Source organism: Lytechinus variegatus, chromosome 1 (assembly GCF_018143015.1).
Source record: "Lytechinus variegatus isolate NC3 chromosome 1, Lvar_3.0, whole genome shotgun sequence".
NCBI lineage: Eukaryota > Metazoa > Echinodermata > Echinoidea > Temnopleuroida > Toxopneustidae > Lytechinus > Lytechinus variegatus.
The window spans coordinates 56,035,577-56,061,615 of NC_054740.1; the positions used below are offsets into that span (position 1 = coordinate 56,035,577).

Here is a 26,039-nt window from a genome sequence, read left to right on the forward strand (position 1 = left end):
TTTAATTTGAATTTGAATTTGTGTTTCACAGCGTCTGATTTATTTACTCCTTTAAAAGGTTACCCAATATCGGGTAAAATACATGCATCATGTTTGTTGGGTTAAATGACCCCGAATACTCAGTGAATTTTACCAACTGTTCCCGACTACTGTTGCACATGCATTTTGCCTGATATGGAAATTTTTTTCCCTTAAAAAAAAACACACACACATGTTCCCTATTTTACTTGATCATCACCCCCCCCCCCATGAACATGTGAAATATCAATGAGAGTTGTGACACCTATAGCTAAAAAAAAATGGGGGGATGAAAGAAAATAGTGAAATGACTGTACTCTCTGTAAAAATTTGTAACACATACGACACTCAGTTCCGGGAAGTCCCCGAATGACATGTTACAGATTACATCCTTGGAAAATTGAATGGCATATATTTTTTTTTGCTATAATGCGGTGTTAATCGGCATAGATCCGTAAAGTTTGTCCTTGATGTAGAACTTCCTGGCAAAGACAGTATTTTTGACATTCATCCCTTCACATCGTTGAATGTTTATTTACAAAATAGCTTTTTTCTAACTCTCCTCCTCTCTCGCCTTCTCTCTCAGGACTACATGTTCTCTACCCCCTTCTCTCTCTCGCACACACTCACCCCCCTCCCACACACACACTAAGGGGGTGTCTTTCTCCCTATTTTTCTTTCTAATTTCTTCCCCCTCCCTCGATCATGTTCACTTGACCCCAACCCCTGCATTGATGAAGGGGGGGGGGGTGGTAAATCATACCTATGCACCGGGCCTATGCAGAGCTTTTCGTGATACGTCAACCAGTACTACGCTATTCTGTTCATTTCCGAATATTAAAATTGAAAAATATTTGCCCTTTGCAACCTTTTTTTTTATTTAGGGATGGGGTGGGGGTCCGGGTGCACTGCAGACTCTCACTCCGCCCACGCGTGATAATTATCCTCCTTCGGTAGTCTTTTTTGTTTAATTATATTTAATTAGATTTGAGCCTAAACATAGTGCAAAGAAACTTTTAAAAGAAAAAATAAAAGAAAAACATCTTTACCTGTGCTAAAAGAGGCCAATTATTGATTTGAATGTTTTAGGGTTCAACCTGGAAAATCGTTCACCATAATTTGTCATGACCCATAAATATAGGACCTAAGTATTTTTAATGTTTCTCGAATATTACCTGTAAGGGGCCCACTATATTTTTGTATAATGAATTTATATATCTCTATTTGTATTTCGTATTCATATTTATTTATGTACTTGATTTGCAACTTTGTGTCTCACTTTATTGTCCATAAAAGTGTTTGTTTGTAAAGCTGAGAATGATCCAATATGTGTGGATTTTGATCAATGAATTTTGAAACTTGATACGCCAGTTATAAGCTACGGGGAGGGCCTCAAATCCTACCTATGCGAAGCTTTTCACAATGCGCCTGTTATAAGCTACTGAAATCATTGCATCTGATATGCTGATAAGATCATGTTCTTGTGTGGGGGAAAAGGAACAACTTGCTTCATGGAATGCCTATCCTCCCACGCAAAATTCTATTTTAATGAATCCCGAAAAGCAAACAAAATTTTGATGAAAAAATATATTCGGTATTCACAAGCTTGTATTAGGGAGATACTTAAGGGTTACATCTGTAAGCCCTGGAAGTATGAGGTATATAATGCATTTAAAAATATGCATGAAACAATGAAATATATGTAGTTATCTTAATGTGACCTAATGCAATTATTGTAGTTAAAGTTTAGCAGATTACTAGTAGGTCGCTATAAACAAGCATTTTGCTCACAAACAAGAACTTCCTACTTTTACTTTCTAGTATGTAAAAGTTTCAAGTTTATTCTATTGATTTCGAATCCAAACATAAAGGATTAAAATCAAATAGAATTAACGATTTTTACAAATTATCAAACAAAAGTATCATTGATGAATCAACACTTTTTTTAAATAAACAGAAACACACATTAAACAAAATAAAAGAAACTAAAATAGAAAATAATTATGCTACATGCTGTCAGAAACCAACAAAAGTTTGAATGATTACGAAAATATGTCTATATAGATTTGAAAATAGCATCCGTGTTGATAAGATTGAACTTACTATTCGTTGTTCATAAGGATATTCTTGTACCACGTGTCCCATGTTTAATATAAAATGATTTGTAATATTCATCTTCCATTCATTAATGGGGAAACATATATATATTTTTTGTTAAACCAATTTTTTTTAATAACCCATTTTCTCACCGCCTTCCCTTCATTTCTTTTGCTTTTCTTTTTCTGTAATTCTATCTCCTTTTTTCCTTTTATTTTCCATCTCCCTTCTCTTCATTTCACCTTTTCCCCCTTCCTTTCCATCCCTTCCTTACTATACAATCTCCTTTTCTCTTATTTTTCACACCCTTTCGCTTTTTTGCCTTTCCCTTTTCTCCCTCTTCTTTTCTCCTCTCATCCCTTCTTTTATTCTTTCTCTCTCCTTTCCACTTCATTTTCGTTCCTCATTCCCTTGCCTTTCTTCCCCTCTCTCTCATTTTTTGAGAGGTGGGTAGCAAAGCCCCCTTGCCCCCCCATGGATCCACGCCTGTCTTAGACCGCTCTTAGATGAAAAGAGGTTTATTAAGGGTCCATTTTGAAAGCCAATGGACGAGCAAGGTGTCCACCTTCTAACAGCCCCCCCCCCCTCCCCCGACAATTCTCATCCCTTTTCAATTACACATGCTAATAAATCACAAATAGACTTCTCTACATGTCAATATATCTGTATTTATTCATATCCCACACACCACCTTCATGAGATGACGTCATGCAATGTATTCATTCCAATCACGCAATGAGTCGTATGACGAGTCAAACCATGTGTGTGTGGCTGTATTACAAGCATGATGCATGCAGTTCAGACTACTACTATGATTGCCACTCACACGGGAAATGATTAGTCTGCAGCGACAGTGTGAACATCAGCCCCCAAAAAAATCATATCCTCATATGAGGGGATATTTCTTCAAAGCAAGATAAAGTCTGCTTTTGAAGAAAAATTGCAATTCGTATTAAAGAAATAGATGCAAAATAAGAAACGGAAATCATTTTTAGTGAAATGATAATAATGATAAATTGATTATTACTTGTATTATTAAAATCACAAATGTAAATTGTCATACTTCTCAACTTCATGGCACATCATGAGGCAAATACATGTGCACAAGCTTGAATGGACAATAAATTATAGTAAACGTTTCACAGCTGACTCGAATTGAAGATCAACACACCTTGACAATTCATTTCCAAACAAATTGTCTTCATATCACTAGTATTTTTTACTTTTAAATAGATTTTCTTCCTACTTTGGTATCATGTCAACATATATTACAAATGTGTATGAATTCGTGCATAGTTAATTCGTGGGCAAATCCCTTTCGGTCTGTCAGAGGTTTTAGTTTCATTAATCTGACTTGTTTATTCCAATGTGAGGCTATTTTGTTTAATAATGCTTCCTCAGTGAATAACTTCAAATTGGCAACTAAACTGAGTGCCCCATGCTCTGTAATCCAGTTTAACTTAAGCACTGGTTTAACTCTGTTAAAACTATGGGAATCCAACACTTTCTCAAATTGCATTTAAATTGTTTCCAATCTTTACTATCTTCACTCTTTCCTCAGTAATAACTCCCAGTCAGTTATGAATGATTTGAGTGTCAAATCAGCTGACAAGTTGAACTTGTACTCTTAGAGATACCTGTCACAATTGGCTATCCATAGTTAAACCACAACTTTAGACCAGAGTTTAAATCAAATCATTGCATTTAGAATAAAGACCTCTATGGCCCGTATTCTGAAGTCAGGTTTAACTTAAACCATGGTCTAACTCTGTGCTAAAATTATGGAAAGCCAAAAGTGTCAAAATTTTTAATCAGTTGTATGTTTCTCATGATGACTGTGTTCTTTCCTGACTCATCAATAATGCAGACAATAATACATGTATATGCGTCCTACACAGTTATGAATGATTTGAGAGCCACATGAGCTGAAAAAAATAATATCTCTACTGTTAGTGATTTATGAAACGATTGGTTATCTATACTTAAATCACAACTTAAAACCCGAGTTTAAGATAAACCCAACTTCAGAATACGGGCCTATGTCTATTAGGAGTTCAAGAGAATGAAAACAGGAAGACTGGTGATTATCATTTCTCACAATCATTTCACATGAAAACAGCACTATTCATTCAGGAGAGAGATGTTTTCACTCTCAGAGGGTTGGATGATTCCCATGCTAAGTTGTACTTTAATGAGGAAAATACTACCAAAGAAAAAATATACTTTGAAACCAGAAGAATAATTCAGAAAAGCAGGAAGGAGCACTCTGCATAAAGGTGTTGGAGTCAGTGACAAAATGAGCCAAAAACTTTGAGGATGGACAACATGCCGTATGGAGGAAAATTTCTAAAAAGCAACAAGCATGAGAAGCAAGTGAGCATACATGTAAATGTTGACCTTTTTATGACGAAATCTAACTTTGGATAGATTTCGAGTAATGCTTGCAAAATTATATCATATTTCACCATACCTCTTCTTTCTTTTTCTCTTTTTTTTTCTTGGTCATGGAAATTATTCTTTATTCCTCTTATCATCTATTTATTTATTTCATTTATGTATTTATCAATTCATTATATATTTTTCTAGGGGGGTGCAATGCCCCTCACACCCTCTATCTCAACTCTTGTGGATGCAGTCATCATGCTCATACATGTACCCTTTTTCACAAAATTCTTTGATCATCTTTTTTTTTCATTAGTTGGCCAAGCTATGATATAGTATTACCTAATTATGTCTTGATCAAATAATCATGAATAAAACTTAAAGAGGTGGAGTACACCAAGACGATAAGTTGGCTTTTGTAAAAACAAAGATAGAGAAAATTATTGGTGAAGGTTTCACAAAGTCCATTAAAGAATAAGAGTAATGATATTTTGACTTTATGACTTTCTGACATTACACACAAGGAGCTGCCCCATTCTTCATGTAATACGTATTCCATAATTCCCCATCCCTAAATGGTGTGTGACGGTTAAAATATTTGCTCTCATAGAAGCGAGTATGAAATTAAGGGCGTCTAATAGTGATGATACAATGAATGCACAACTAAACCAACATTCAATTTACTTGGGAAATATCGCTTTAAAACCATGCTTCGACAATACTTAATCACTCATACGCTTACCACCATTGGGAACACATAGGCCCAGGCTCACAAAGGGGGTTTTGGAACCATTATTATTGCATATTTCATGTCAATGACATACCCATTTTTGTTCACAATGACAAACGCTCAATTAGGCATCCATGCATGAAACCTGTATAAACAATGGTTTCAAAACAATATTTGTGAATTTTAAGTAATGTATGCTCTATGATAGAATGGCGCCGAGGGATGAGGAGTTTTCCCCTTGGAGGACACACATGATTTGAGACAACCACAAGAAAGAAGCTTACCAATTTTTTTTTATAAATATATCAATTAATGCTTCATGGCACTGCAATGCCATGTAAACATCTACAATATTAGTATATCATCAATGGACTGGTGAAATAGGCTCTATTTGCCAATCCTCACGGTTGTTTTTATCTGTTAACTTGTCTTTATTTCATTCATAATTATGCATTCATTGTCACAACAGGATTTTGGGATTTTACTGATTTCAATGCAAGACATTACAGAAAATAAAAATAAATATCCCTCCAAAATGCTTCTAAATCTGGGTGTAATCTATATGTAGATATCTCATTAAAGCTTCATACACATATGCAATGATTCTGATTGACCATTGCAATTTAGTGAGTTGGTTGATGTTCCATGAAATAGAGCCAATCAATGTCTTTATTATACAAAACTTCTAAATCAGAAATCTTGAACTACAGTATATTATGTAAATTAAGATATTTTACCTTTCTATGAAAGTGGTTATTTTGCGTCATGTTTACATCAGGTGGGTAATAGTATTTCATAAAGCTGTTTGTAACTTTACAGTGTACGACTGACTGGTGATCCTTTCTTGTGGTAAATGACTTACACCAAAATTGATGTGTGACGATTTTTTCTTTTTTTGACACCAGTCATTTCATTTGACGATATTTATGAAAGGATAAGCTATTCAACATGAGGGTGGTGTTTCACAAAGACTTATGTGTCACTAAAAATCAAACTTCAATATTGAGAGTTCCGTGTATATCACCACATAGGGAAGATCATGGTCAGGGGTGCACCCTACTGCATTTTCATCAATGAGATTATGCATGGAATGAGCTCGTTAGCACGACGCATGATTTCAAGTCATACTAACCTCTTTGTGACACACCACAAGGTCCTTTTTGTAAATGGGGATAAAATGTCACATGAATAAAGGTCAACCTGTATACATTTAAAACATAGACCACATATGATCTAAACCCACATTCTCTTGCATTCCATCGTCGGTCAATCATCCTTAATACCGGATTGTGATGATGAGCTGGGGTGAGCTTTGTTGGTTGAGTGCAGTTCTGGGCCCCCATCTTACAAAGAGTTACAATTGATCCGACCAATCGCAACTATGGAAAGCCAGCAACGTCAACATCTAAAATTACATGTTTGTTCAAAAAAATTCTAGAAATTATGTATATTCAACACACTCACTGTTTTCTTGACAATTCAGTATGCTTCTCTTTGTTTTCAAAGGACATTGAGCAAATTTCCTAAAGAAAAATTATGACGTTGATGGATTTCCATATACTTGAGATTGATCGGATCAATTGTAACTCTCTGTAAGACGGGGCCCTGAGTTCCATAACATTGAAATCTGTATCAATCAGGAAACTCGCAATGGCAAATCAGATACACAGTTGGCTGCACATATTGTTCAATTCACCAATGTTCCACCAAGCAGGATCAGTCTTAAAAATTTTACTATCATTTGATTGCAGGTCTTTGAGTAAACAAGACCTTGACGGAAGAGGTCTGTACGCTGATCGAGGAAGCTCCAAGGGGTCAGTCCGATTGTAGGATTGGGCTTCTTGAAGAAACTTTGAATCCATAAAGTTAAGTTCTTGTCTGCTTGGGACTGAAGCTCGCTTTTTGATGTCTTTATGTCTCTGAAGATCTTGCTCCAAAGACTGTAGTGCAGAGGTGTCCATGACAAGGATCAAGGATGACTTCTTGACAGGATACAGCAAAGGCAGGATGAATCCATGTTCTCTCTCTCTCACACCCGCAACTAACCCTGATGCTGAAATCTTCATTACACTTGGTTTCATGATATCCAGAAGGCATTGTTTCACGGAGTTAAAATTCACCAACTTTTTAATCGTCGAGGTCAATTTGATCTAATTCATTTTCGATGTCGGCTTCGGCACCAAACAGGTCTTCGTCAATGTCAATATCACCACCGTTCGCTAGGGCTCCCTCTGCTGCTGCGATGGCCCCTAACGTAGGGTCCTCGTCAGGGACTATGGCAGCGGCTTGATCAAGTTTACCCGATTCATCTGTGAAAAAAAGACAGATATTTATCAATATTCAAAAAACACCATTTCACAAGTAGATTGAGGTGCATCAGATAAACACTAAACACCAATTCAACACCATACACCAACACCAGCACCAAACTAGAAAACACCATTTCACAAGGACTTAACTTCTTCCTGACCATTGATAGTAGGTGGTAGTGCATCAGATAAACACTAAACACCAATTCATCACCCTACACCAACACCAGCACCAAACTCGAAAACACCATTTCACAAGGATTCACCATCACCCTGACCATCCGTTGAGGTACATCAGATAAACACTAAACACCAATTCAACACCCTAAATACCCTACACCAACACCAGCAACAAACTTGAAAACATAATTTGGCAAGGACTTAAAATCATCCTGACCATAAGTACATGTAGTAGGTTGAGGTGCATCAGAATGATCAGATAAACACTAAACACCAATTCCACATCCTACACCAACACCGGCACCAAACTAGAAAACACCAATTCACAAGGACTTACCATCATCCTGTCCATTGGTAGTAGGTTGCGGTGCGTCAGGTCTACTGGTGATGGCTGAAGACGTATCAACCTCCATGGCTAAAGCAGCAAACGCCTCTATACTGACGTCCTGTACGTTCCCCGTCTCCTGTGCAAAGATTGAAAGAAACGTCTCTTATTTTACCAAAATAACAATACAATATCAACCAAGACAAAATTTATGACTAGAACATAACATTTTAATCAAGGGAATATGTTTAAAGGTAATCAAACTTCATTCTCAGCCTGAAAATGATAAACAGATACATTGTATGTTGTATAATGTGGCTTTGTACAAAAAGGTAGTCTTGTTTCTGTACATTTTCTTGTCAATCAATGAATTATATTTCTATTATTCAGTTTTAGTATTGCCTAAATTGACCAATTTTATTATGCAACTTGAGTGCCATAATGGGCAGATATGCGCTTTATATCAACTTGAATTATTGTAATAATTTTCATAATCCTATACCATTCAACAACATAAGGTATGAATGAATACAGGATCCCATTACACAAAGGTTAGTGATTAATCATACGCTTGATTATCATGATTAATTGCACATTGTAGTCAATGCAATTAATCATAGAAAAATGTTTTACAATCATAAGGGCCCCTGATCATTAATTAAATGTTGATTGAAAGAAAGACAGTTTTACCTCCTCTTCTTCCGTTTCTCGTTGGTAAGAGAATACGTCTCCTTCATCCTCGTCTTCTCCAACCATCTCTGGTTTAAACTGGAAGAGCTCACGTCCTGTAACCTGTCAAATTACAAGGTAAGTTAAAGTCAGATGGCAGGGTGCTACATAACTTTTTAGAAGTACTTGCCCAGTCAGGCAAGTAAATTTTTAAATAGTTGGAATATACTTGCCCAAAAATCAATTTCACTTGCCCGAAAAAAATAATTGAAAAAAAAGTTTTACCCCTCCAAAAGAAAGTTTTGCGGTTTGGTAAGCCATTGACCCTTTTCTCTCTTTTGACATGATTTTATCTACTTTATTATTGGATTTCTTTTTCCAAAGTGATTTTATCTTGCCTGCCATGACCAAAATTAGAGTCAATATAATATATCAATCCTAATTTTGGTCATTCTACTGTGAGAATTTTGCTTGCCCAATTCAGGCAAGTAGTTTTGGTCTTTACTTCAAAACACTTGCCCGACTCTAACTTTTACTTGCCCCAGGCAATCAGGCAAGTGCTTACATAGCACCCTGGATGGTGTCAGTTTGATGGGGATGAATTATTATTTGCTGACCCCCAGACTTTGTGAAAACCAGTGGAAATGCCTTTAACAGAGGCATCTACATGTATTGGGGAAAGCAAACTTGGTGTACCAGCGAAAAACTCTTCAGATAAGCCTGCTTGGCTTCAGGCAACTCTCAGGCCAGGGAAAGTGAGATAAAGACTTTACCATATGGCAATTTCCATGGTAAATTGCCAATTCATCTACTGCCAAGTCGTCCACTAATACCACATGGTCTATTTTCATTTAGTCTGATGCCAATCCGTCCAACATTTCGTCCAACAACCATTTGAACCAATCATCCCTTCATCTAAATCACCATTTCATCTATAATGACCATTCCGTCTCATAACCAATTGGTGTAAAATATATTTCATTTTCATGCATTTTGCACAATTAACACTTAGTCCAACTAGACCAAGTGGTATATGGACTAAATGGCTATTGGGCCAACTGGTTATTAGATGAAATAGTGAGTGGATGAACTGGCAATAAGACCGAGTGGATAGTGGACAAACTCACTGATAGTAGACCAAATAATAGTAGATGAGTTGGCAATAGGACGAATTGGTATTAGACGACTTGGAAATTCAACATTTTCATTGGCATTACATAACGTTTGCTGGTCATAAATCTTGTTCTACTCTAGGTGATATATATCAGAATGGTATCAAACTATACATGAAAACAGACAATCTCTTGTTGAGATAAAAGTAAATAACAGATCTGACAAATATGTTTGTTTGTATACATGTACTCTTGTGCTTCACACACAAATCCTTATCTGCCTCTTCAGCATCATACCCTGCCTACATCTTCTCTCCTCCTTTTGGAGCATTTTTAGGGACGTTCATTTTACGTTTCAAAAGATGGTCTTTTTTCCATTTCTGAATATCTATAATCCTGTTTAAAACTTGATCTAAAATGGTTATTCTGTTTTGGCATAGAAAATGTACACAGCCCCCAAAAAATGAATGCTGTATTCCTAAGCTAGATGCAATGAATTTTCACATGAAAAATTGAATAATCAAAACAGATTTTCCATTTTGATTTACCAGTAATCAGAAAATCACTATCCCTATATTTTGCTGTCATGCATGTGTCTTTTCAAATTCCAATACTATTTAATACATCTGGGCCCCGTCTTACAAAGAGTTATGATTGATCCCGTCAATCGTAACTCTATGGAAATCCATCAGTGACATAAATTTTTCTACAGATAATTTGCAAAATATCCTTTGTAAACAAAGCAGAACACACCAAATTGTCAAGTAATCAATGAAGTTATGAATATACATCATATCTATAATTTTTTTGAACAAACATGCATTTTATATGTTGCTTTTGCTGGCTTTCCATAGTTGCAATTGATCACATCAACTATGGATGGCCAGCAACGTCAACATCTATTATGCATGTTTGTTCAAAATATTTTATAGCTGTGATGTATATTCATGCATTCATTGTTTTCTTGAAATTCACTGCGCTCTTCTTTGCATTCAAAGGACATTGTGCTAATTTTTCATAGAAAAAAAAAATTTATGACACTGATGGATTTCCATAGAATTACGATTGATTTGATCAATCGTAACTCCTTGTAAGACGGGGCCCAGGTGTGCATGTATAACAATATAAATAAAATGCTTTACCCAAGACAGGTGTATGCCTCTTAAAAATTAATTTCTTATGGCAGTGAAATGATCAAGTTTACATAGATGCTGTCATTCAAGTAATTAAGACCCGCTAACCAAGATATCAATTTACACTTAGTTCTCTACACGTGGAACACCTATACAATTTTATGGAGCAGCTACATGAAATTGGCTATACATGTACTTCAGTAATATCATTGAAACCCTATTTCTTTTTTTATTTCTGCGTTCACAATACATTATCAAAAATATTTACATTGTTTACATTTAAACTCGTTATTAGAACATTTTAAATGGGAAGTAGTTAAAATAAGTATATTTTATAACATGTTATAGTGTACTGGTACATGTAGATTTTTGTGACAATGACCAATACAAGTACTATAAGACAGAGACTGAAGATATAGAACCATTGCAAGGTTTAAAATAAGTTATTACTGACGGGTTTTCACAAGAAAATTTGGGACAGTGACAGAAGCAGCTCCCCTATTATCAAAGATCAGGAATTTGCCTCTTGAATATGGACATTTAGCAGGTATGCTAATACGACACATAACAAGACAAACATGTAAAATCAAACCTGAATGTGACGTTAGGAGTGTTCTCATTTATCTTTTACTTACCCCGAGTGATTTGCCTTGCTTCAGTTCGTTTCGTTTCTTGTTTTGATCTGCCTCCAGCTTTTCCCTCTTTTCTGCTATTTTCCTTTTCTTCCATTGCATGAAGGTTTGAAGGTTGATCTTAGTTAGTTCCCCTGTTAATTTATTCCTCTGCAGAAAAACCAAAAATGAAGGAGAACATTTAGGAGTCAATGAAGTAGATATAATTATTAGCATGCCACGATGATTTCTAATCTACAGTACATACTCAATACAGAAACGTCAACTCAGTAAAAGTTACTTCAAAAGCAACTTACCGGTAATACAAATGACTAATTATGAACCTATATTATTTCTTTGAAGGATATTGTCAGCTTGAAGCCAAGATGCCGAACAATCACAAAGATCTTTTCCATTTCTCAACTGTCACCATCATCGTCACCACCATCATTACCACCGCCACTATCACCATCACCACCATCACTATCATCACTGTCAACATCATCACCATCATCATCACTATCATTACGCAGATTTGTCATCATCATCATCACTACCATCATCATCACTATCATCACTGTCATCATCATCACCATCATCATCATCACTATCATCATTGTCATCATCTTCACCACCACCATCACCACCATCATCACTGTCATCATCATTACCATCATCATCACCACCATCATCACTGTCATCATCATCATCATCACCACCACCACCATCACCATCATCATCATCACCACCACCACCATCACCACCATTATCATCATCATCATCACCACCATCACCACCATCATACCCTCTTGTCTGCTTGACTTTTCACAAGACCCATTTGTTGATGGCACAGACTTGTGCTCTGTATTGAACTCTTCTAGGAAAATTATTCAATTACAAAATAGCACTGATAAATAAACGCATTCCTTGGTATTTTCTTACCTCTTCCTCTATAAGTTCTTCTAAGGATATCTTTTGCTCTTCCTCCTGTTCATCCATCTTCTTCTTATCTTTCTTGAGAACGAACCCAGGTGGAAGGGCGTGTCTGTATTTACATTTCTCACCATTGGGGCAAGACCAAAACCAACCGTACTTCATGTTCTCCAAAGCTTGGATGAAGAACTTGCAAACCTACATGTACCAGATAAAATTAAGAAAACAAAAAATAAATTACTACTCTGACACTGATACTGCCCAAAACTAATTAGATCATTAGAACTCCTTTATGCACAATTGGACCAAGTGTGAAGTTGATCCATCTCATGTTTATTTAGTTATAATGGGACACACAGATGGACAACCTGAAAACATAACTCTGGCAACCACCTACAGAAAACTAGTCCCTTCGCGATTGCCAAATACGAAATACATTGCAAAATTAAATTTTTACCATTTTCATACACTTAAATCAGATTGCAATTCCCAAACGGTTCATTCAGATTTATCTATTGGATCTAAAAAATAATGCACAAGGCCAATATCTCTATGATAATGACTTTGTGATCCCCTAAATAACATCAGATGAGATCATTAGAAATTTGAGGAAGAGTCATTAAAAAAAAATCTTTATGAAAAGAATTATTATTTCCCAAATGACTGCTGTTCTCTCCAGACCTGCCAACATTGACATCAATCATTCAGAAAGTAAATACAGAGAATTTCTTAATAATTTCTTGTTCTTTTCCATACTATGCAAAGAAGGTCATACACGTGACAATCACAAACAAATTACAATGTGGGATTTTTTTTGTTTGAGGTAAAAGAAGGTTATTGCAGCAAACAATTATTTAATTTAACAAAGTTTAAAATCAAGTTTAATTACCACCATATCATCATAGATCTAGATTTTGTACATTGAAATCAACTGATCCTTGTGAAAACCAATAATTCTGATAACTAACACAAAAAGGCATATGTGGGACTGTGTAGCAATATTGCTTGAAAAAACACCCAACACTTTATGGAATTCCGTGCTTATTTTGCTAATTTCTCCGCAATTACAAATTTGTTTTCAGAGCCAATCAGCAAATATTTTTTTTTATTGATACCTACAAACACTTTTGTGGTCATTTTGTTGAATTCTGTTCAAACTCATTTTGAGATCATTACCACAGCTGTTATTTATCTTAAAATCTGCTGATTTGAAGATGTATTGAAGATCTTGAGGATCATGTAACTTACAATATCAGTTTTGTTTTTCACATCATTAGCATCTCCGTGTTTTTTACTGACGACTTCTTTCAATTTATCCTCGTCCCAGTTATCCATGGTGTCTGTGAAAGGGGAAATTAACAAACAAAAATGAGAATCTGAGAAACAAAGTGAAATATTAAGTAGTACAACTCTGTTCTCTAAACAAATTTCACATTTCCAAAATTGGATCAAGATATATCATGGTAAAATGCATTTAACAAGACATTAACTTCACAAAAAGAAAAGCATAATTTTTTAGATATAACACTAAATATGAAATTTGGTGTACAAAACATAATGAGAGAAATACTACCAAACTTGTCATTTTCAAGTAAATGTTTTATTTCGAGGATTGCCATAGAATGTAAATTGAGGCTATTCAAACGGATATACTTTTCTATTTTTGTAACTAATTATGATATATCTCATATAATTATAACTTATTTCTCTTTATCCTCTTTATTCATTAAAATAGATTTTTTCAAATCCTGTTTCATTCTCCTTTAAACTCAATATCCACCAGTGAGAAAGGTGCAAACCTACCATTTGCTAATTCATCATCTCTGACATCCGAATACACACTACGCTTCTCTGCCTTACGCTGTATGTTGAGGTCATGGGAAAATTTACACTTATCCCCTTTGGAACAGGATCCTTGTTTGAAGAAGGCGCAAAGTACAGACTTAGGGTCAGCTCCTGACGAATAAGGAAAGAAAAACATTCATAATTAAGTATAGACCAAGTTTATAGTAAGAATGGAATAAGGTCGAGACAACAATAATTTGTCCCCACTATAAGTTGTTTTATAACTTGGGCTTTTTTTGCTTATTCTCATAGATTAGCAAAACCTGCTTTAAAGTAAACAAGTGGAATGCCTCTGGCCGTCTCACCTGCATCACGCGATTCAACATAGCAGCAGAGCTGACTTTGAAAACTACTATAACTCGCACAAGATGTTCAGTGATACTTGGTTACTCTTATTTCCACGTTTTATGAACTAGACCAATACACTTTACAGAGATAGGATGGTAATTCAACAAATACCCCCAATGTGGCCAAAGTTCATTGACCTCACATGACCTTTGACCTTGATCATGTGACCTGAAACTTGCACAGGATATTCAGTGATACTTGATTACTTTTATGTCCAAGTTTCAAAAGTCAGATCAATAAACTTGCAAAGTTATGATGGTAATTCAACAGATACCCAATTATTGCCAAAGATCATTGACCCTAAATGACCTTTGACCTTGGTCATGTGACATGAAACTCATGCAGGATGTTTGGTGATACTTGATTAACCTTATGTCCAAGTTTAATGAACTAGGTCCATATATTTTCTAAGTTATGATGACATTTCAAAAACTTAACCTCAGGTTAAGATTTTGATGTTGATTCCCCCAACATGATCTAAGTTCATTGACCCTAAATGACCTTTGACCTTGGTCATGTGACATGAAACTCTAATAGGATGTTCAGTAATACTTGATTAACCTTATGGCCAAGTTTCATGAACTAGGTCCATATACTTTCTAAGTTATGATGTCATTTCAAAAACTTAACCTTAGGTTAAGATTTGATGTTGACGCCGCCGCCGCCGTCGGAAAAGCGGCGCCTATAGTCTCACTCTGCTATGCAGGTGAGACAAAAATAAATTGGATAATAGCTAGTCTTAAATGTAGATATCTTGATAATAATTATGATTACACTTTGTTTCTAATCGCTTTAGATTATAATTATTATTACCCCGGTCATTGGATCCTGGCATGCCTGCACACAATGTATGCACTTTCTCCACTCCCTGGGGAGCATTTCAACAAGAGTTCAAAGACTCAATCGCCAATCATACTACATAGGCTTTCGCATCCTACTGGGTACCCATTAAACAACTGGGTGGAGAGAGGCAAATTGTGGACTGATGCCTTGCCAAAGGGCGCTAGGCCACGATGGGATTCGAACGTCAGACCCTCTGATTACAGGGCAAGAGTCAGAACTGCGACACAACAACGCTTCAAAGCAGACATTGGCAGAAAACACCATCATATACAGGGGCAGCGGAATGGGGTTTTCAAAGTGGTGGGCTGAGCCAAAAGTGGGGGGGGGCTGTTGCACCCACAAATGTAATAACGCCCACAAATGTAATAACGCCCACAAATGTAATAACACTTTACCCACAAATGTAATAACACTTTACCCACAAATGTAATAATTTTTGATCGCCCACAAATGTAATAATGACTTTACCCACAAATGTAATAAATTTGAAGGGATTTGTGGCGAATCCGTTCTAAACTAAAATCCTATAGTAATGCGTTCATATAGCACAAAAGTGCAGTCTTTTTTTCAGACCGGGTTAATAAAACATCAAAGTACAAGTCCAAAGTTTTTCTTCCAGACCCGGATGTTTCAAAAATTATAATATAGATCCAAAGTCTTTTTTCCAGACCCGGTCGTTTAAAAAATATAATAAAAGTCCAAAGTCTTTTTTTCCAGACCCGGTTGTTTAAAAAAAATGTTATGTAAGTCCAAAGTCTTTTTTTCCAGACCGGGTTAATAAAACATCAAAGTACAAGTCCAAAGTCTTTCTTCCAGACCCGGTTGTTTCAAAAATTATAATATAGATCCAAAGTCTTTTTTCCAGACCCGGTTGTTTAAAAAATATGATAAAAGTCCAAAGTCTTTTATTCAGACCCGGTTGTTTAAAAAAATTGTGATATAAGTCCAAAGTCTTTTTTTCCAGACCCGGTTGTTTCAAAAATTATAATATAAATCCAAAGTCTTTTTTCCAGACCCGGTTGTTTAAAAAATTATAATATAAATCCAAAGTCTTTTTTCCAGACCCGGTTGTTTCAAGAATTTTGATAAGTCCAAAGTCTTTTTCCTGACCCACTTATTTCAAAATTTATAATATAAGTCCAAACTAAGATACGATAATGATATTCCTGTGGAAAAAATGGGAATCGAGCTTAGTCTTTTCTCCAGACCCAGTTAATTAAAACTGGTGGAATTAATGTCTTTGTTGTTGTTTCAACTTATACGGTGGATATTGTGAATATATGCACTAAGAGTAAATTGAGAATCAAGCGTAGTCTTTTCTCCAGACCCAGTTACCTGATATTTAAACATTATGAATAGCAGTTTAAAAACAGTATAAAGACCCCATAATCTTATCAATGCTGGATATATAGCGTAATCTTTCAGCCCGACCATTTTTTTCTTTAAAAAAACGCTAATAGTAAGAATTAAAAAAATCAAAGTTTAAGACCAAACAAACCTTCAACCTAAGAACCTGTTTTAAAAGAGGTTTAGAGTGTTGTCTTTATTCCAGATCAAACAGTTACGAAAAAAATCTAACATAAGACCTTATATTCTTATTCTCTTGGAATAACACGAGTTTTTAAACGTACTCTTTCCTCCAGACCCGGCTATTAAAAAAAAAAGTAACTGAAAAAAGTTCGAATCTAAGACCAAATTTCCAAAGCCTTTTCACCCAGTAAAAATATGTCTTTTTTTAAATAATACTACTACCCCTACAAAATATTGTAATAACGCGTGGGTAAAGCAGACATCCTTTCTCCAGACTTGGTTACTATTTGAAACATAAAATAGTTTTTACAAATATTCTAAAACGAATACCCAATAATCTAATTACTGTGGAACAACATGAAGACCGATTGTCGAAGATCGACTTTCCTCCAGACACAATTATTTCAGGAATAAAAAATCAATAAAACTCAACCCCAAACAACGAATCTAAGAACCAACAATCTTCCAAATTAAGACCATGCATGTAGAAAAGCACACGTTTAGAGCGTTGTCTTTATTCCAGACCCGGTGATTTAAAAATGATTTAAACAATCCTAAAAACAAAAGACTCATATTTTTATTCTTGTGGAATAACACGATTATTATGCTTAGTCTTTCGTCTGGACCCAGTTATTTAAAAGATAAAGAAATATTGAAAAAAATGACAGCTGAGACCAATCTTCAAAATTAAACCCACTTAAAATGCTTGGGCTTAGAGTGTTGTCTTTACCCCTCACCGACGTATATTATAACTTTTGAAACGACCGGGTCTGAAAAAAAGACTTTGGACTTGCATTATAATTTTTGAATTAACCGGGTCTGGAAAAAAGACTTTGGACGTATATTATAATTTTGAAACAACCGGGTCTGGTAAAAAGAATTTGGACGTATATTAAAATTTTGAAAAACCGGGTCTGGAAAAAGACTTGGACTTGTACTGTAATATTTCATTAACCGGGTCTGGAAAGAAGACTTTGAACTTTTGTGCTATATGAACGCATTACTATAGGATATTAGTTTAGAACGAATTCACCAAAAATCACTTCAAATTTATTACATTTGTAGGTAAAGTCATTATTACATTTGTGGGTAAAGTGCATTATTACATTTGTGGGTAAAGTGTTATTACATTTGTGGGCGTTATTACATTTGTGGGTAAAGTGTTATTACATTTGTGGGCGATCAAAAATTATTACATTTGTGGGTAAAGTGTTATTACATTTGTGGGCGTTATTACATTTGTGGGTAAAGTGTTATTACATTTGTGGGCGTTATTACATTTGTGGGCGATTATTACATTTGTGGGTGTAACAGGGGCTGACCATGCAAAAAATCACAATCTCATGGTCATTTTTACGTTTTTGTACAGGATTTTGGAAAAAAGTGAGGGGGCTGATGCCCCCAGCCCCCACTTCCGCAGCCCCTGCTATAGATGGAGATGAAAAAGAACCAGCTTGACAAACCACAGCATCAACAAAAACAATGCAGTTCCTGTGTGATATTGCTACTTGCACACACGACGGTAAACTGCCAATTCGTCTACTGCCAACTCGTCCACTCATCACATGGTCTACCTCAGTCTAATGCCATTCCGTCCATCAAAATTTTGTGTAACAGCCAATTGGTCCAATAATCACTTTGTCTGATCACCAATTTGTCTATGGCCATTTTGTTTCATAACCAGTTGGTCTAATACCCATTCTCTTTTCATTCATTTCGCCCAATCAACACTTAGTCCAATTAGACCAAATGATAGGGGAAGGCGGGGTAAGTTGTGACACTTTTTGCATTTTGCATGTTAGAATTGATATGACTAGTAATATTGTAGAAATAAGTACCTTGCCTTTAAATTTGATTCTTGGGAAATCTTTCACCAATATATAACTTTCTACCCCCACACTGAAAGTCATCGTGACCTTCGAAAAAAAAGATGTCAAATGGCTCAACTTGCCCCATCTGTGGGGTAAGTTGTGCCACCGTCTGGGGTAAGTTGAGCCACAAAAACTATGTACAAAATGTATGCGGGAAGAACCAGGATGTCAATTTTTCATTTAAAGTCTTTTCACTTGCTAATTCTCTATAAATACTAACATCTTCGAAAAGTAAAAGAACTGTCATGTGAATTTGCTCATTTCTGCCTGCATATCAATGGCTTTTTACATTTTTTATTTATTTTTATTATACATCACCATAAGAATTACCATGGCTCAACTTGCCCCATGTTGATTTGGCTTAAATTACCCCAGTCCATACTTATTGCGATATTTTCACATCCACACATTTCTTATGCATTCATCATGTAAAAGAGTATGACAAGAATGAGAATCCATACCTGGACTAACAATATTGTTGTTATTTCTATAATATATTTAAAGACGTGTGTGGGTAAAAAACACTTATCTATTTTATACCCTTTTTTTACTTTTTTGGCTTAAATTTATATTTTTTCCATCTAAAAAAGTATGTTTTGTTTCAAAGTTGAAAACAAAGTGGTGGGGTTAAGGGTTATGCAATGGGTCATCAATACATGACACCACCACAATGTCTGACTCATTCATTATTAGCCTGGGGGTGGTGGCTCAACTTGCCCCTATGCTCAACTTACCCCGCCTTCCCCTACTGGTGGATAGAGTATGTGACTATCGTAGGGGAAGGCGGGGTAAGTTGTGACAGTTTTTGCTTTTTGCATGTTAGAATTGATATGATTAATAATCTTTTCGAAATAAGTACCTTGCCTTGAAATTTCATTCTTCTGAAATATTTTCCACCTATATATAACTTTTTACCCCAACACTGAAAGTCATCGTGACCTTTGAAAAAAACGATGTCAAATGGCTCAACTTGCCCCATATATGGGGTAAGTTTGAGCCACCTTCTGGGGTAAGTTGAGCCACAAAAACTATGTACAAATGTATGGGGGGAGAACCAGCATGTCAATTTTTTGTTTAAAGTCTTTTCACTAGCTAATCCTCTATAAATACTAACATCCTGTAAAATGAAAAGAGCAATCATGTAAATTTGCTCCTTTCAGCCTGCATTTCAATCTATTTTTATGGTTTGTTTGTTTTTTAAGATACATTACCATAGGAATTACCATGGCTCAACTTGCCCCATGCTGTTTGGCTCAACTTACCCCAGTCCGAACTTAGTGCGATAATTTTGTATCCACACATTTATTATGCATCCATCATATAAAAGACTATGACAAGAATGGAGATCCATACCTGACTAATAATATTGTTATCATGTCTTTATTATATTTAAAGACGTGTGTGTTTATAAAGCACTTATCTATTTCACACTCTTTTTTACTTTTTTGGCTGAAATTCATATTTTTCCCTCTAAAAAACTACTTTTTGTTTCAAAGTTGAAAACAATGTGGTGGGGTTAGGGGTTATGCTATGGGTCATCAATACATGACACCACCACAATGTCTGACTAATTCATTATTGGCCTGGGGCTGGTGGCTCAACTTGCCCCTATGCTCAACTTACCCCGCCTTCCCCTATTGGACAAACTGGGGCCTGTTGCAGAAAATTTTTGCCATAAAAACTCTGGCAAATTTTTTGCTAGTGTTTTTTAGTATGTAACTTTCAATGGCATAATTTTGTTTGCCAGAGTTTTTTTTATAGCAAAAGTTTTATGCAACGGATCCTAGGTATTTAGATGAATTGGTGAGTGCAAGTAATAGCAATTAGACCATCTGGATAGTAGACGAACTAAAGGTAGATCAAATGATAGTAGACGAGTTGGTAATTGGACGAATTGGTATTAGACCAATTGGAAATACATGTAAACCCATACAGTCTGTGCACAGGTCGATGATGCTTTTAATTGAACATTTGATGTTTAAACAAGGCAAAAGCAATTTTGTGTCTCGCCCACTTATGAAAATAACCAGAAATAAGGTGATTTGCGAGGGCACGCAAGAGAATTATATCGAAACTTCATTGTGAAATGACTGGGATGGAATAACACTTGTCATAAGAGCTTTGTATGTAAACTTTAATGTTGACGTAAAAATGACCTTTGACTTTACCATGGGTCCTCCGACTGCAGCATAACAGGCAGGTCCCCCAAGTCCATCTACCATCCAAGTTCGGTTGAAAAGTGACTTACGGTTGTGCAGTTAGGTGTCATAAGAGAGTCTTGCATGTAAACTCTAACGTTGACCTCAAAATGACCTTTGACCTAACCATGTGACCTCCGACTGCAGCATAACATGCAGGTCCCCCAAGTCCATCTACCATCCAAGTTTGGTTGAAAAGCGACATACGGTTGCGGAGTTAGGTGTCATAAGAGAGTCTTGCATGTAAACTTTAACGTTGACCTGAAAATGACCTTTGACCTTACCATGTGACCTCCGACTGCAGCATAACATACAGGTCCCCCAAGTCCATCTACCATCCAAGTTTGGTTGAAAAGCGACTTACGGTTGCGGAGTTAGGTGTCATAAGAGAGTCTTGCATGTAAACTTTAACGTTGACCTGAAAATGACCTTTGACCTTACCATATGACCTCAGACTGCAGCATGACATGCCGGTCCCCCAAGTCCATCTACCACCCAAGTTTGGTTAAAAAGTGACTTACGGTTGTGGAGTATGTGTCATTACATGTTTGTGACGGACGGACGACGGGCGACATTTGGATCCCTAAGTCTCGCCTTCACCTCTGGTGGGCGAGACAAAAAGAGGTAATATTGATAAATTGATTAATATCAGTATCTTTTACAGAGCAAGTCACCCAAACGGAAAATGAATGGTGAATACACATACCTTTAGATAGTTTCTGAGCCTCCATGACTGGCCTGAAGAGCATGTTGAGCTCCTCCGCTTCTTTCTTCTTGGCATCTTTCTTGGCTCCTTTCTGTGCAGCTAGGTCAGCATTCTACATATAGCCAAAAAAAAAGACCAATGTCACATTCAAGATTACATGGCCAGTATTCAATTGATTATATAGACAAAGTAAGTAGGCCTATTTTCCTTAGCACTTTGAAGTTTCTGTTCAGTTTCATTAATTTCATACAGGTCTCTTCAAAAATACACAAAAATACAAATAGATTGCTTAAAACGGAAAAAGTATTGACAAATATGCAGATTAAATAATCATAAACAGATAATAAGAAACAATGATTGCTGCTGTACGGTGGATGTGAGGGAAAGACATATAAAGCCACTGGCCTATCCAGGTCTATCCCCCTGATTACCGTACAACAGGGGAAGAGTAAAAGAGGCAAAACAGAGGAATAAGTCCTTATGGGGGGGGGGGTTTCTTGGCTAAACAAAATGCTTATACTCATATCCAGATCATCTAAGTATTTTATTTTTACTAAGCCAAATTTAAGCAAAATACTTACTACTAACTATTGTGACGCCATGAAATATAAGCCAAATAAAGCGCAATGTCCGTCTCTAGTAGTATCTCTGGATGTGGGCAATTACAGTATGTACGAATGCGCGTACATACGCTTGTTAACTGCAGGCTCGCCATACTTGAGCCAGGTAGGGGGCAGCAGGGCTGATCTGAAGTAGATTAATCAACACCTGGGTGGAGAGTAGTGGATTGACACCTTGCCAGAGGACGCTTGAGCGCTATGGGATTTGAATGCATTCAACCCTCTGTAACAAGGAGACAGTCATAACCACCATACCATAATGCTTCATGAAATCCATATTTTATTGTTCGAAATAAAATCTGGAAAAACTCCAATAATCAATTTTCCCTAATTGATTGTTGGCCTGGTAGCCACTTTGCAGCGCCAGATTGACGTTTTTTACTCTCCTTTAAATCATTGAAACCAAACAGGGTAGCAGAAACTCCCATCTTTTATACATCTTTTGGTCTGACCCAGCCAGGGATTGAACCCCCCCCCCCCCCCCCATCTCGGTTGTGAGACATACACTCTACCAGCTCTTTAGATTTTATATTTAATGGGATTATTAAGACAGGAATACATTTGGAACATCACCTACATAACAAATGAACTGTTTGAAAAAAACCACAAGAACCCCCCCCCCCCCCACACACACACACATTTGATAGGATGAAATACTACTTCAATCTAAGAATATAACCCTTTTTTGGGGGGGGATGCTTCTTTCAAACAATTATCAACAAGGGGGTTTTATCCTAAGGACTAAACCTTTTCTTACCTTTTTTGCATCCTTTTGGTTCCCATACTTGACTTGCTGGGTGACATTGTTGATGAACTTCTGCTGTTTAGTTCCTTTCTTGTTCTTCAAGCCAAATGTCTTGTCCTATGAGTAATCAAATTGAAAAAAAAAATGTTATTGAATAAACAGAGACATTGGTCAACAATCTTATGGTACATATACAGTATGTACCTGAAGTCCTGAACAATTGATTTGCATTTTTTATGTTTTCACAATGACTGCTTCATCATCAACACAACTACTACTCCTAATCTTAAACCAAAGGCCCAGCAAGGTAAAAATTGTGAGGGGTTTAGAACATCAGTGAGATTGGCATAGTTTTAGTCGTCTACATGTAAATTTCAGTAACATTGGAGTCCATAGTTTTCCCTCAATATACCAACAACAGAACAAATTCATGGAATTCAGGAGGAACACAGAACTCACACATTTTCATGTATACAGTGACTGTAACACAATTTTCATGCTAAAAATTTTGAATTATGAAAAAAAAATACAGTGAAAATCATGAAAATCAAAGCAGACATGGATAGTAAAGAGAAAAAAAACCTGTCCAGACTAGTGTTTAGAATGTGCTTGCCATAAAGCTTTATCTGAATATCACTATTCATTTTTATATATTTTTTCTACAGTTATAATAATATGACGAACACAAAATATGTTTACAGCACTAAAGAACACTGAATTAGCATTTTACACAATGGAAAACTTGGTTGATTGATTACATAATGACATTGGCGGCGGAAGCCAAAAATTAGGGGGGGGTCTTCCTGAAAGTTTTTGATGGACACATGTAAACAAATTTGACAAGCAAAAAAAAAAAAGATCATCAACCTAAATTTAAGGGGGGGGGGCAAAACACATTTTAAGAGGGGTCCACCAGAATTTAGGGGGGACGCAGGAAACAAAATTGACAAGCAAAAAAAAGGTAATCAACGAAAAATCAAGGGGGGATCGTCCCCCCACCTCAATTTTTTTGGGGGACCTGTCCCCCCCCCCCCAGCTTCCGCTGCCTATGCATAATGATAGGTTTTCAAAACTACCAGCAGCAGCGAAGTTACATGTACTAGTTTAATTGACATCAAATGACCTTTGACCTTGACTTGGTGACACTTAATTTATTTAATGTCACTTGTGCAATCTGATGACCACAAAAAAAACTTTATTCAAAATAAAAGTATAAGTACTTTTTAATTAATGAAGAAATTTCATTTTCATAAAAGTTAATCTGAAATGACCTTTGATCTTAACCCAGTGACAAATAACTTAGGCCTACCCAAATTTCTCAGAATAGGGACTTGTAATTTCAAAAGTATCTTAAAAATTTGAAATCTCAATGCTTGGTTCTAGAAACAGGTTTTGATGTTGATATAAAAAAATATTTTTCTCAAAAATGTTTGAATCAATTTGACCTTTGACTCTAATTGGGGGCAATAAGTACAAAGCAATTGTTTTTTACGCATTTCTTCACATCTACACATGTAGGCCTAGGCCTATATCATAAACTAAATGGGAAATGAATGTGAAAACATCATACTTAAATTAACAGTAAAATACCGTTATTCATATTGCCTTGTTTATTGAATGAGTGTAAAATACCATTAAAAATTGAATATAACACTAAGACTTTCATTCATGAAACTGGTTTCCTTTTATTGGGAAATACTCTCATGACTCTGTAGTATAGTGAGTGATTGTATTACCGACCGGCCTTGTATTACCGAACGCGCGCATCATATGCGTCAGAAAATAATCAAATACGCTCAAACCTTTGCAACTTCCTTCCAAAGGGAACTTAAATAGAAAAATGATGAAAAATTATCAAAAACACAATTTCGAAGTCTTTATATCCTCGAAACAATAAAATATGGTCAAAATAGCTCATCAGTGACTTTGTTGTTTTCCCAACTTTTCCCATAGAAAACACACGTTCGGTAATACGATACCTTTTCAAGTGAACAAAATTTTTCACTTGCGAAGAGGGGTCCAATTGGAAGCTGATGTCGTAAAAATGAAAAACAATTTCGGCAAAATTTCTGCATATTTGTATTTTGTAGGTATTTGTGTATTTATGGTGAAAGTTTGGTGAATTTTATTGGAATAATGTGTTTGATATGATCAAATTCATGAAAAGTGTTCGGTAATACGATCCACTACCATACTGTACCGTACTTCAAGATTTGGAAATTTTGACCCCCCCCCAAATGTCTCAACAAAAAGACATGAAATGAATATCCAGAAAGAATGCATTATTATTATGCAATTATTGATATTATTATAGATTATATTTTGAAAACGTTTATGAAAAAGAGACAACCATTAAACAAAGTCAACAAAGTCAACACCAACATTCAATTTCACTTGTGTGGCGCAATCACGATGACAGCATTCGATGTACAATCCCATATTGAGTTGAGGTAAGTTGAAATGAATTGAATGAATGAAGTGCGCGAAGTTCGTCAACCAGGCGGTGAAGTCCCCACGCATACACAAATGATAACCATTCTTATGGTAAAATTAAACTTGCCTCTATAATCTTCTCCTTCTTCTTCTCTACTGTTTTCTTATTCGGTCCTCCTCCTCCCTTTTTAGGTGGCATTCTGACAAACTATACTAAAATAAACGTAAAAAATGTAGGAAGATGTTCCACGGTCACACACGTCTTCTCAATCTAAATTCCGGGAAATAATCGCATGAGGGCGCGCTAAATAAGTGCAGTGTATGGTACGCCAGTGCAGTGTCTCCATCCACAGCTCAAAAAAATTATTTTACTATAATTCCCCGAAACTGAATCTCAATTA

General features: G+C 36.0%; 1 protein-coding gene across 1 annotated transcript; it reads right to left on the reverse strand.

Moving 5' to 3' along the window:
- Positions 1-2,763: 2,763 nt before the first annotated feature.
- LOC121417596 (zinc finger CCCH domain-containing protein 15-like) lies at positions 2,764-25,935 on the reverse strand. The gene is made up of 10 exons (XM_041611335.1): positions 25,766-25,935; positions 23,218-23,322; positions 21,841-21,952; positions 14,303-14,455; positions 13,748-13,839; positions 12,509-12,697; positions 11,591-11,737; positions 8,732-8,833; positions 8,054-8,180; positions 2,764-7,536 (listed from the first exon to the last, which is right to left on the reverse strand). The coding sequence occupies exons 1-10, from the start codon at positions 25,835-25,837 to the stop codon at positions 7,355-7,357; spliced, it is 1,281 nt and encodes a 426-aa protein (XP_041467269.1). The 5' UTR covers positions 25,838-25,935; the 3' UTR covers positions 2,764-7,354.
- Positions 25,936-26,039: the final 104 nt, after the last annotated feature.